Genomic DNA, 13,127 nt, shown 5'->3' with positions numbered 1-13,127 from the left:
TGGTGTTTTCCATATATTGTTGATGGCATAAATAGGCTGAAATAGGCCAGGGCAAACTGGATGAAACTTCCTAGCACTGACCTCAAGATGGAATCAGAGGCATGGGTAGGATGAACCAATGCTACACAATGAAAATCCTAATATATTATGACTTTAACATCTAATATAATGTTTACAATGTTACTAATCTTTTCAATTCTTTTAAAAATCACTCTTGTGGAATGCCACCTTTCTGAGAAGTCTCTGTTCTCAGCACATTTAGGACTATGACCTTCACCCTACCACCACCTAGACCACTCAGAATCAATGAAGATGGCGTATATAGTCTAAGACCGGGGAGAGGGGAGTTCAAATCCTCTTTCAGTCATGAAGCTTCCTGGAAGTCCTTGAGCAAGTCACTATCTCTCAGACTAACCTGTCATTCTGTGGATAAATGGGGTGGGGATGGGCAAACCATATACATCAGGCATGTCCAAAGTCCGTTTTGGTGGTCAGTTTAATCCGGCCCCTGTGGCAGTTTATTTCCCAGGGCAAAACAACTTCAATCCTAAAAAAAGGTCAACAACATTGGTTGGCCCCCACAGCCCTCACTTCATCAAATCTGGCCCTCTTTGCAAAAAGTTTGGACACCACTGATATATATCACCTCAAGCTCCTTGGACATAAATAGTTTGTGCTACTGAGAAGGTGAAAACCAGCACTTTTGACAAATGATTTAAAGTCTCTCTCTGTTTTGTTGGACTATAACCCCTCCTGAGCTGAGCATACAGTACATAGGAAACGGTGGTCAAGAAACTGACACAATAGCACTGTATATTGTCAGCCCCCACCTCAGTGCAATTAAATAAAGCCAACATTGTTGGACTACAAGCTCCCATCATCCCTACTGGCTATGCTGACTGGGGCTGATGGTAGGTAGAGCCCATCAAGATCTGGAAGAAGGACCACAGGGTTCCCTCCCTGGAGAGTGGAGGATAGCTTGAACTGCCTGCATTGTGCTATGGTCCAGAGGCTACCTGAAGGCAGCTCTGCTTAAGATGTTGTTTAGATTGCATATACACAGGCAGAGAAGCACAGATGCACAAACATGTGTACACTCACACCCACAATGAACATAATAAATCTGCTGTTTTCAAAACCTATTGCTTACCACAAGAGATTTTGGTACAAAGGAGCAAATGCTCTGGAAAGAGTTAATTATTTCATACACTGAAAATTATGTCTATGTATGCAAGATGTCAAGCAAGAATAAACATAAACCAGTTAAAATCAATTAAATAGAAACCACTTAAGCAAGGTTAATTACTGGGAGGGGAACATCTGTAGGCACACAGCCATCAAGCTGGCTGTTCTTATCAAAATGTTCTAAATATTTTAAATACTAATGTAAAGTATTCGTCAGGGCAACCTGAGCACAATTAAGATGTTTCGACTGCTGTCAGTGAAACAGAAACAGTGTAGTTTTGCTGCCACCTTCTGATACATTTCAGAAGCACAGGTTCCATACTAATATATAACTTTTTAAAATAGAATGATAAATTAGATTAAAATGGAAGGAAAATTCTTTAAGAGTTTCTAGTTACTGATATATCAAAATGATTGAATGAAAGTTGAAGATGGAGTGACAGATCTTTAGAGCTCCACCTGAATGCATGTGGAGCAATGAATATAAACTGATAAAATTATCAGTAAGGTAAAGGTAAAGGGACCCCTGACCATTAGGTCCAGCTGTGGCCGACTCTGGGGTTGCGGTGCTCATCTCGCTTTATTGGCCGAGGGAGCCGGCGTACAGCATGTGGCCAGCATGACTAAGCCGCTTCTGGCGAACCAGAGCAGCGCATGGAAACGCTGTTTACCTTCCTGCTGGAGCGGTACCTATTTATCTACTTGCACTTAGGGGTGCTTTCGAACTGCTAGGTTGGCAGGAGCAGGGACCGAGCAACGGGAGCTCACCCCATTGCGGGGATTCGAACTGCCGACCTTCTGATCTGCAAGTCCTAGGTTCTGTGGTTTAACCCACAGCGCCACCCGCGTCCCTCAAAGGTGTTTACTTTATGGCAAATTCAGAAAATCCCTAAATTCACTAATGGTTCCTCGTCACCCCACTTGTCACTGGAAAAAAGTGACAAGTGGGATGCCACAGGGTTCTGTTCTGGACTTGTTGTTGTTTAAAATCTTTATAAACCACTTAGATGAAGGAATTGAGGGGATGCTTAACAAATTTGTTGATGCCACTGTACTGGCAGGGAGAGCTGATGCCGCAGAAGACAGAATCAGGATTCAAGATGACCTTAACAGGTTGGAGAACTGGGTTGAAACTAACAAAATGAATTTCAATAGGGATACATGTAAGGTTCTGCACTTAGGCAGGAAGAACCAGTTGCATCAATATAAGATGGGGAACACCAGGCTTGCCAGTACATGTGAAAGGGATCTAGGGGACTTGGTGGGCCACAAGCTTAACATGAGTCAACAGTGTGATGCAGCAGTTAAAATAAAATAAAAGAGCTAATGCTATCCTAGGCTGCAACAACTGAAATATAGTGTCTAGGTCAAGCAAAGTAATAGTACGACTTTATTCTGCCTTGGTCAGACCACACCTGGAATACTGTGTCCTGTTCTGGGCACCACAGTTTAAGATGGATAATGACAAGCTGAAGTGTGTGCAGAGGAGGGTGACCAAGATGCTCAAGGGACAGGAAACCTAGACTTGTGAGGAGTGGTTGAAGGATCTGGGTAGCAGCATAGAAAAGAGGAGAGTGACAGGATATGATAACCACCTTCAAATATCAAATGGGCTGTCACATAGAGGATGGAGAAAGCTTGTTTTCTCCTGCTTCAGTGGGGAGGACCTAAACCAATGACTTCAAGTTACAAGAAAGGAGATTCCGACTAAACACCAGGAAGAATTTTCTGACAGTAAGAGCTGTTAAAGACAGGGGGGCAGTCTCCCACGGAAGGTGATGGACTCTCCATCCTTGGAGGTTTTTAAGCTGAGGTTGGGTGACCATCTGTCATGGATGCTTTAGCTGAGATTCCTGCATTGCAGCCGGGGGTTGGACTAGATGACCCTTGGGTCCCTTCCAACTCTACGACCGTATCATAAAGAAGCAAGAGATTTCTATTTCACAAACTCATGGTTTATTGTTTCACGTGAACAAGGCTAATTTATCTCTATCTGAAAGTGATGGGGGAGTATATATATATATGCAGTCTCTTTGTATTCCTGCATTGCAGGGGGTTGGACTAGATGACATTCGGAGTCCCCTCCCTCGTTCTATGAAAAACGTAGTAGGGCGAGACATTTTATCAGACTGACCAGAATACCGAGCATGGCTTTTGAACCCTTCTGAGTTTTCAGGGGAGGGGTGGCGTGGTTGCATAAACACCGTACATTTAAACCACATTCCCACCCCGACCCCGTCAAGAATCCTGGGAGCTGCTGCTGCACTGGGTTCAGGTGCGTCGGCCGCTCTCTGAGGGACTAAACTACAGTTCCCAGGATGCCTTGGGAGAAAGACCAGCCTCGAATGCATGGACGGCATCGGCCATGCTGGCGCTTTACTGCAGGGGGAGCCGCGCGGCCTCCTTTGCCTGCTCCGCTCGCCTCTCTTGCCTCTTGCCGGAGGTGGCAGCTCCTCGCCGGCGAGTGGGAGGGCCCTTTCGCGGCTGCGGCGGCGGCGGCGAAGCTCCAGCCCGCCTGTCTTCGGCTGAAGGGGAAGCCGAGCGGCGCCTCACCCCACCGGGCCCCTCCTCTTCCTGCACGCCGCCCCATTGCCGCCCGCCCGCTCCGCCACGGCGCCTGCCTTTCCCCGCAACCCGCCGCCGCCGCCAGCAGCAGCATGCAGCTTTTCCAGTACCCCGAGGTGTACCGCGAAGAGACATCCGTGAGTAGCTCCCTGACCCCCATCTCCCGCCCCCGGAGCCCCCCAACACCTGACCCCCAGGAGTCCCGGGCAGCTCCCGTCTCTGGGGCAGCTCCCGGGACCCGGTGGCTTCCTGCCTCCTCGCTTCCTCCTCGGCCACCGGCGACCCGGTATGGAAAGGCTTCCCGCATCTATCACACCCTGCGGGCTTTCCCCGTCAAGCCTGATGCGGAAATAGAGGTGTTTGAAGGGATGGGTGCAGGTGTGATGCAGGGCCGTGTCCTTTGCACACCCATCCACACACCAGTCTTTCCAACCTGGCCGGTTTGGTCTCAAACCACCGGTGTCGTTTATCTCCTGCCTCTCTCCACTACTTGAGGGTGTGGGGATTGCTGGGGACGGCCGCCGGGGGTTATTTCGGCAGATGTGGGCACGCCTGAAGAGGATCGGGGGCCACTTTTGGCACCCAACGACACAGTGTGAGCTGCAGAAGTTTAATGTTGGCACATATTTTTGTCTTGCACAATCTACGAGCCCCAAAAACAAGCACCTGTTGCTCAAGCAGGAAGACATAATTTCCTCAAATCAGATTGGCCAGTAACCAGATTGGCTTGCCTGTATATGCCCTGTAAATAGCTTTGTGCAGCACAGTGGCTCTCCACTGGGGGTGCACAATGGGCTGGGTTAGAATAATAAAATTACAGTGGTGCCTCGCAAGACGAAATTAATTCGTTCCGCAAGTTTTTTCTTCTTGCGAGTTTTTCGTCTTGCGAAGCACGGTTTCCCATAGGAATGCATTGAAAATCAATTAATGCGTTCCTAGGGAAACCGCCTTCAGACCAGGTCCGGGGACAATCTGTCCCCCGACATCTTCTGAAGGCTGGGGGGGGGGGGGACAAGGGCTTTTCATCCCACTGCCAGCCTTCAGAAGGCTGTTCTGAAGGCTGGCGGTGGGAAGAAAAGCCCTTCTTCCCACCTCCCGCCCCGCAAGCTCCAGGGACAGGAGGGCTTTGCTGCCGACCGCCAGCATTTTAAAAGCCCCTGCTGTCCCGGGGCGATTTTAAAATGCTGGCGGGCGGGAGCGAAGCCTCCGCTGTCCCGGGGAGATTTTAAAATGCTGGGGGTCGGCAGCGAACGCTTCGCTCCCGCCCGCCAGCATTTTAAGATCGCCCGGGGCAGCGGAGAAGTCTCCGCTGTCCCGGGAAGGCAGGCGGGGGGGGGGAAGCAAAGACTTTTGCCCCCCGCCGGCCTTCAGAAGAGGTCCAGGACCTCTTCTGAAGGCCGGCTGTGGGCGAAAGTCTTTGCTCCCGACCGCCAGCAATTTAAAACAGGTCCCCGGAGATTTCCCTATGGGCTTTCGTCTTGCGAAGCAAGCCCATAGGGAAATTCGTCTTGCGAAGCGCCTCCAAAACAGAAAACCCTTTCGTCTTGCGGGTTTTCCGTCTTGCGAGGCATTCGTCTTGCGGGGTACCACTGTATAGAACTTTAGAGGTGGAAGGGATGGTTGTGCAGCTGGGGCTGGTGTATGGATAGTGCTGCTTGGGAATTCTGAAAATCAAGCGGTATATAAATCTCTAAAAGAAACCGATGGTGTTTCCTTGCAGCAGAAGAGAAAGGACTTAACCCACACTTCCTCTTGTCCTGCTGCTCCCCCCGCCCCGCCACCTCAACTGGTGAAAACCACACTTCAGCGCTCAATCAAAGTAAATGGCAGTTCAGGTTTTTGATCAGGTTTTCCCTTGGAAAGGAGCAGGGCAAGGGGAAAACCAATTCGTGCATAGAAAGCGTGGGGCAATCAGGAAACTCCTCAGACACATGCTTTCTAGGCATGGCACAAGCAGAAGTGTGGGTGAGCCCTGATTTAGAGCAGGTGTTGGAAGCTGTGACCCTCAAGATGAATATTTTGTTACAAGTCCTGTCATTCCTGACCATGGGAGTTGGATCTTACAGACCAAAGATTCTCCTCCCTGGTCTAGAGAAACTACCTCTTAATTCTTTGTAGCACAAGTTCTATTAATTTGGGAGCTTCCGCTCCCAGCTTACCATGTTCTTGTAGTTTTGTGTTGGAAATCTTAACTGGAAGGTTGACAAACAATACCTGAAATAAAAAAATTCCTTCCAGTAGCACCTTAAAGACCAACTAAGTTAGTTCTTGGCATGAGCTTTCGTGTGCATGCACACTTCTTCAGATACACTGAAACAGAAGTTGCCAGATCCTTCTATATAGTGAGAAGGTGGGGAGGGGTATTACTCAGAAGGGTGGTGGGAATGGGTGATTGGCAGATAGCTGAGATGAGCCTGTTGACAACTCTTAACGACTGCAATAGGTCTTACAGGAAAAGGCAAGGGGTGAAAAATGGCTTAGTCATGTATAATGAGATAAGAATCCAATGTCTTTGTTCAGAATCCAATGTCTTTGTTCAGAATTGTTCTGAACAATTCTGATTGTTCAGAATCCAATGTCTTTGTTCAGACCAAATCCAATGTCTTTGTTCAGACCAGGTCTCTCCATGGTTTTAAGTTTGGTAATGAGTTGCAATTCAGCAGCTTCTCTTTCCAGTCTATTTCTGAAATTCCTTTGTAGTAAAACAGCTACTTTGAGATCTTGTATAGAATGTCCTGGGAGATTGAAGTGTTCTCCTACTGGTTTCTCTGTTTTGTGATTCTCTGTTTTGTGATTTTTGTGAGAAACCAGAAACCAGTGATTCACAAAACAGAGAAACCAGTAGGAGAACACTTCAATCTCCCAGGACATTCTATACAAGATCTCAAAGTAGCTGTTTTACTACAAAGGAATTTCAGAAACAGACTGGAAAGAGAAGCTGCTGAATTGCAACTCATTACCAAACTTAAAACCATGGAGAGACCTGGTCTGAACAAAGACATTGGATTCTTATCTCATTATACACGACTAAGCCATTTTTCACCTTCTCACCCCTTGCCTTTTCCTGTAAGACCTATTGCAGTCGTTAAGAGTCGTCAACAGGCTCATCTCAGCTATCTGCCAATCACCCATTCCCACCGCCCTTCTAAGTAATACCCCTCCCCACCTTCTCACTATATAGAAGAATCTGGCAACTTCTGTTTCAGTGTATCTGAAGAAGTGTGCATGCACACGAAAGCTCATACCAAGAACTAACTTAGTTGGTCTTTAAGGTGCTACTGGAAGGAATTTTTTTATTTTGACTATGGCAGACCAACACAGCTACCTATCTGTAACTGAAACAATACCTGTTAACAGCTTTATTTTTCCATGATATGGAAAAAGTAGTGCATTTTATGAAGGAAAGCAAAAATGATAAAATAACCAAAGAATTTGACCAGCCTTTAAATGATAGATTTAATTGTACTCCCCATTTCTTAAAATCTGTGACTCTGTTCCAATTATAACATTCTCAGGCTAATAGGCTACAGAAAATAATACTTTTAATCAAATATTTCATTAGGCAGAGAAGGGTCAATCTTGCTCTGCCCTGTGCTGGTAACAAACATTCCAAATGCCTTTTGTAAATAAAATTGCTGATATTGTTCAGAAGTCCCTCCCAGAGTTTTACGTAGTAGAATTTCACTAGCAACAAAAGAACTTCCAGCCGTACTGCAGTCTTTTATAACCTGTTAGCAGAATGTTGCTCATTTCTTTAGGCTCTCTGTGTTTAAATTTACAGCTAGATATATCTTCCCTCACTGAAGTACTAGCTTTTAAGATGATGGAAGTTGGGAGTCCAATCTGGAGAGCCACATGTATAGGCTTTGCATGAAGGACGTTCTCCCAAGTTCAGGTGCTGACATCTTCACCTAAAACATGAGTGGTTAACCACTTGCTCTCCAGATATTGCCCAACTACAACTCCCATGAGGATGATGAGAGTTTTGGTCCAGCAATATTTGGAGTCCCCATCCCTGCCTAATGTCCTTTCAGACTGCTATGACACTTGAATCCTTCTAGCGCTTGCTGTTTAGTGCTGTAGCACCAAACCAAGAGCACAAGCATTTTCCCTTGCAGATGCACCCAGATGTCCTGTTCCAGCAAGTGTGACTTATTTCTGGAATTTGAAATCCCTGACCATGTCTACTGTGTTGAGAGCACAATAGGCAACTAGTTAGGGAGTGAAAATACAGTACATCCAGAGAGACACCTGTGGCTTCAGTATAGCGATTGCAGAAGTCCTATCTTTGGTTTCTGTTCCAAACTGCTGTTGTGTTTTTAGAAGCCGTTAATAGTATTGATCTCCATTTCCCATCTTTTTCCCATTCCAAGTTATAATCCGTGGCTGAGAGTTCTCTCTTTATTAATAGAAACAGAAGGTCCACAAACTACATCGGCACATAAATTCTCTGGATTAGTTATGCTCGATTAACTTAATTTGTTTGGAAGAGGCTATTATTCTGCTGTCAGGGCAGCTTGATGAAATTAGATGCCTGTTGCATACTCCAGCTTTCAGCAGTGTATTAAGCTGTAACAACTTATTTAATGTCACTCATAAAGTGATTGTAAAGCATTCTTTTAGAAAACAAATCTCTCTGTATATTTTAAAATCAGGTGGACGACTATCATGGCTGTAAAATATGTGATCCATACAGCTGGCTTGAAGATCCTGATAGTGAGCAAACAAAGGTAAGCCTTTCTTATAATTCTGGACATCTTGGGGCAAATGCCTTTGCAGTGTAGAGGTGCAAAGTACCGTATTTTTCGCTCTATAAGATGCACCCGAGCATAAGACACACCTAGTTTTTTGGGGAGGAAAACAAGAAATAGGAAACCTCCTGAGCGAAGAGGTAGCACTCCTCAGGAGGCTCTTGAGGGCTTTTCTGGGAGGTGGGGGAAGGAGCCGCATGCTCTGTCCCTTCCCCCACCTCCCGCAAAAGCCAGGGATAGCTGCACGAAGCCTCCGCAGGGCAGCGGGATGAAGGCTCCCCGCCACCCTGCTTAGGCTTTGTGCGGCTAAGCCAGAAGCTAGAACAGCTAGAGGAAGCGCTGCGCAGCGCTCCCTCTCCCTGTTCTGGCTTCTGGGATAGCCCGCGAAGCCTGCATTCACTCCATAAGATGCACACACATTTCCCCTTACTTTTTAAAGGGGGGAAGTATGTCTTACAGAGTGAAAAATGCGGTACTGTTCAAATGTGATACTAGTCTCAGGTAAAACATCAGTTCAGGCAAAAACTAGTTTTCTGCTAATGATCATCTTACACCAGAAAGGTTTGTGTTTGTAGGAAGTCTTACTGGTCCACAGGCAATTGCTGTGATTGGAGTACAGTGGTACCTCGGGTTACAGATGCTTCAGGTTACAGACTCCACTAACCCAGAAATAGTACCTCGGGTTAAGAACTTTGCTTCAGGATGAGAACAGATATCGTGCAGTGGCAGTGCGGCGGCAGCGGGAGGCCCCCTTAGCTAAAGTGGTACCTCAGGTTAAGAACAGTTTCAGGTTAAGAACGGACCTCCAGAACGAATCAAGTTCTTAACCCGAGGTACCACTGTAGTGTTTTTTGTTAGTTGTGCAGGGTAGAAATGTTTGAATGACCCAAGTCCCTGGTTCAGGACCCCTAGTATTTACAGTGGGGTAGCTTCCCTAGACTGTATGTCTCACAGCTCATGGTCAGAGCACAAGCTTTGGATGCAGTGGTCTCGGGTTTGGGGCCTTGGAGCTCTGGCTAAAAAGATGGGACAGGACTGAAAGTCTCAGTGATGGAGCACATGCTTTGCTTGCAGAAGGCACCAGGTTCTATTCACTACATCTCCATTTAAAAATACTAGGGGAGGATCGAATGTCATTGAGAGAGCAAAGGTCCTAGGTCCAATCCCTGGTATCTCCAGGTAGAACTGGAAAAGATTTATCTGAAACCCTGGAGAGCCACTCCCAGTCAGTGTAGGCAATAATCTGAAATCTAAGTTTCTTTGTGGGTGCTGTGGTTAAAACAAAGCATACTTTCTGGCTTGCTGTTACATCCAGTAACATCATGTTACATATTGATCTGTATAAGCTATGACACAGTTACGTAGAATTGGGCTTGATGTTTCTTTTATGATCACTTGTGGGCATGGCTGAAGGGTGAGATTTTTGGCTTGGAAGATGCAGTGGCTTGAGCTGAGCAGTTGTATGCCCCCTAGAGGCTTCTGCATGCGGTGACTTTACAAACTTCTTAAAGAAAGGACCTTGCTCAGGATCCATGTCGGTTTATGGAAGGTGGGAGCTGCCTGGGTCAAATGGGTCAAATTTTGTGCATGCGTTGGAAAACAGAAAGGAAGTTTACATGAGTAAGTGACAAAGTTGGCATGTGCATGATCTTCACAAGTAAATGATATTTAAAATATACTAAGGTATATTTTATATAAGTATAAGTATATAATATATAAGTACAAGCCATAGACAGGATACTTACAAAGCAGTGCAGATGTAGTAGTTTTAATCATTTAGCAACAGTTAAGATATTTGGGTATGAGCTTGTGGACATTACCCCCCACCTTACCATTGTCACCTCTCCAGTGCAAATTCTCTTTCCCTTTCTATACAGCCTTAGCTGTGATTTAGTATTGCATCTGCACCAGCATGAACCAATACTGTTCTCATAATCTGGGTTTGAACAGCAAACCTTTAAGGAGAAAGCTTGTTAGGATTAACCATACAAACACAATACTAAACAATGGATAATGCTGGGAATGTCACACTGGACAGGGGAGAAGCCTAAGTCTTCATACCCAAGCTCTTAAGAGGTTGGCCCCATTATGTCTCAACCAGGCTCAAGTATGTTTTGATTAGTGTCAAGGATAGGTAGAGTGCATTTGCGAGAGGGGCTGCTAATCACCTTGAATCAAAATATTTCTGTGAACCTTGAACTCTTGGTGTGCAACCTGCTTAAACTGAACCCATTGCTTGTATTAAAAGTATCAAACATTTGGCTGTTCATCATTTTCAGTTCACAGGTTCGCATGCGTTTTGTGTCTCATTATTGCAGAAAATTGTTTGAAATTTACCTTTATGACTTTATTTGAGGCCTTGAACTGGAACAGTAATACTGTTCTCTCTGGTGAGCTGTTAAAATAAATTGATTTTGTTTAATGCTATGGAGTAGTTTGCAGAAAGTACCCATTTGTTTTATCAGAGCTAATAGATTATGTCCCCTTCTGGTCCTTTTATTCTCTGTTTCTCTTTGCTAAATTTATAGCTAATTATTTATTATTAAATTTCAATACAGTACAACCCTTCATCCGAGGATCATAGGATGGTTTACAATATAAAAACACAAAAATATGTAACATAATAGCAAACAAAACAATACATCTAAAGATAATGTAATGAAGGTGCCAGGTGAATCTCCCTGGGGAGAGCATTCCGCAAACTAGAATCTGCTTGTATTGATGCAAACCAGCATTCACTCACTTGGGACTAAGCCTTATTACATTCAGCAGAACTTACTTCTGAGTAAATTTTCATTGGAATGGCCTTTCTATCCTGTTGGCATACACGGGATTAGCCTGCACAAAAGCCCAGCCTTGCTATAGAGATTCTTGCAACTTTTTCACCATCAGTTATGTTGGCTCATTTATTAAGCCATCCATTTATACCATTCAAGCAGCAGTAATCTGCCTTCGCGTTAATCTTGGAACTAAAGTGCTTCACTTTACTGTTCATATATCGCTTCAGTGGTGGCTGAAACATCTTGTCAATTTGGTTTATACACCAAATGAGAGAGTTTGCATTTAGATCAAAGAGACCCATAAAGCTCATCAGGACTCATACCTGTGATGACCTGCTTTTTTGACTTGTTCAACCAGGGTGTGGTGACCAAGTGGTAAAATAGTTACCTCTTTCTGTGTTTGAATGTATGAAGTGGTTTCATCCGAAAGCTGCTTGAGAGAATCCTTTGATGACCTGCAAAGCAAGTTGGCAGACTGTAGACTTCTCTCTCAGGAAGAATCCATCTCAAAAGTCACCCTCCCCCTTTTAATGCAGGATGCTGAAATTAAAAGTCAGTAATAGGTGGACTGGACAGATTGCTATCATGTTTTGAATATTAGAAAGCCACTTTAGTTATTATGTTATTATGTGCCATTGCCACTTAATGAAACGAGCAGCAGCATTCCTGAAATAATGTCTGTGGTATGCTCAGTTCTACTCTAAGACTGTTATGAAGTTGCATCCAAATCATTGCACTCTCTAGACCGGGGGGGGGGGGACCTGTGACCCTCCAGATGTTGTACTCCCAACCTGTGATCATGGGCTATTCCGCCTCTATCTGGTCAGGTAGTTGAGAGTCCAACAACATCTGCCAGTTCATCAGCTCCCCATCCCTGATCTAGGTCAAACTGTTGCTTTATAAAGCCCTTGTTTTATTTCATTATGTTTTGTTTCTTCTCTTTCAGGCTTTTGTCGAGGCACAAAATAAGATAACAGTACCCTTTCTTGAGCAGTGTGCTGTCCGGGGACTATTTAAAGAGCAAATGACAGAACTCTATGACTACCCCAAGTATAGTTGTCATTTCAAGAAAGGGAAAAGGTATGTAAAGGACTGTGTGCACCTTTGGATTATTGCAGGATGGTTTATAGCCAGACATTTTGTAGTGGGGGTATCATAAATTATGTGCTAAGCGTTCACACCAAGTGATTCTCAGGTCAAACACACACACACACAGAGAGAGAGAGAGAGAGAAAGTTTCTACTAATTAAATCTTGAGCCAGGAAAATCAACAGCCAGCCTGCCAAAAAAATAAAATAAACTCATGACCAACTGCTGTAATAATTTAGGAAAATACAGAAATCCTACCTTTTATTTTGTCAAGCAGTGAAAGAGGACATGTCTGTTTCTGTGACTTTTCAGCCCTATTCTTGCCTTTGCTTACATTTACTAGAATACTGGAAGTGAGAGAAGGTTTACTAATACTTACTGAGCAATTGCTTACTGCTTCTCCATTTTCCTTAATATAGAGTCAGAAAAGGGTTTTTTGTTTTTTTGCTGTGTGTGTGTGTGTTTTAATGAAAGCCGAAAATTCAGGAAAAGGCCTAGAGGAGGCATGGTTCCCTTCAGATGATGATGGATTGTCCAAGCCTGCTTTCCCAGTTGTTGGTGATATTGAGAGTTGTAGTTCTTTATCATCAGAACAACACCTTGTTGGCTACTCCTGGCTTAGAATATCCCTGGCAGTAACTAAAGGCCTGGCTTAGAATTAAAGGTCTGAAGCAGAAAAGGACAAAAAACCAGTACGCTAAAATATCTATTTAAGATTACTCCGTTCACTAGTCCTTCATCACATCAAAGTGTGGAG

General features: G+C 44.7%; 1 protein-coding gene across 1 annotated transcript in view; it reads left to right on the top strand.

The window, feature by feature from the left end:
- Positions 1-3,516: 3,516 nt before the first annotated feature.
- Positions 3,517-13,127, top strand: part of PREP (prolyl endopeptidase) — a 59,244-nt gene continuing 49,633 nt past the window's right edge. The window contains exons 1-3 of the mRNA XM_083497659.1: positions 3,517-3,887; positions 8,406-8,480; positions 12,228-12,361. Coding sequence (XP_083353785.1) covers positions 3,531-3,887; positions 8,406-8,480; positions 12,228-12,361 — 566 coding nt within the window. The 5' untranslated portion in view covers positions 3,517-3,530. The remainder of the gene's footprint in view (positions 3,888-8,405; positions 8,481-12,227; positions 12,362-13,127) is intronic.

Source organism: Podarcis liolepis (assembly GCF_965112155.1).
Source record: "Podarcis liolepis genome assembly, chromosome: 3".
Lineage (NCBI taxonomy): Eukaryota > Metazoa > Chordata > Lepidosauria > Squamata > Lacertidae > Podarcis > Podarcis liolepis.
This window is presented reverse-complemented; position numbering and strand designations above follow the sequence as displayed.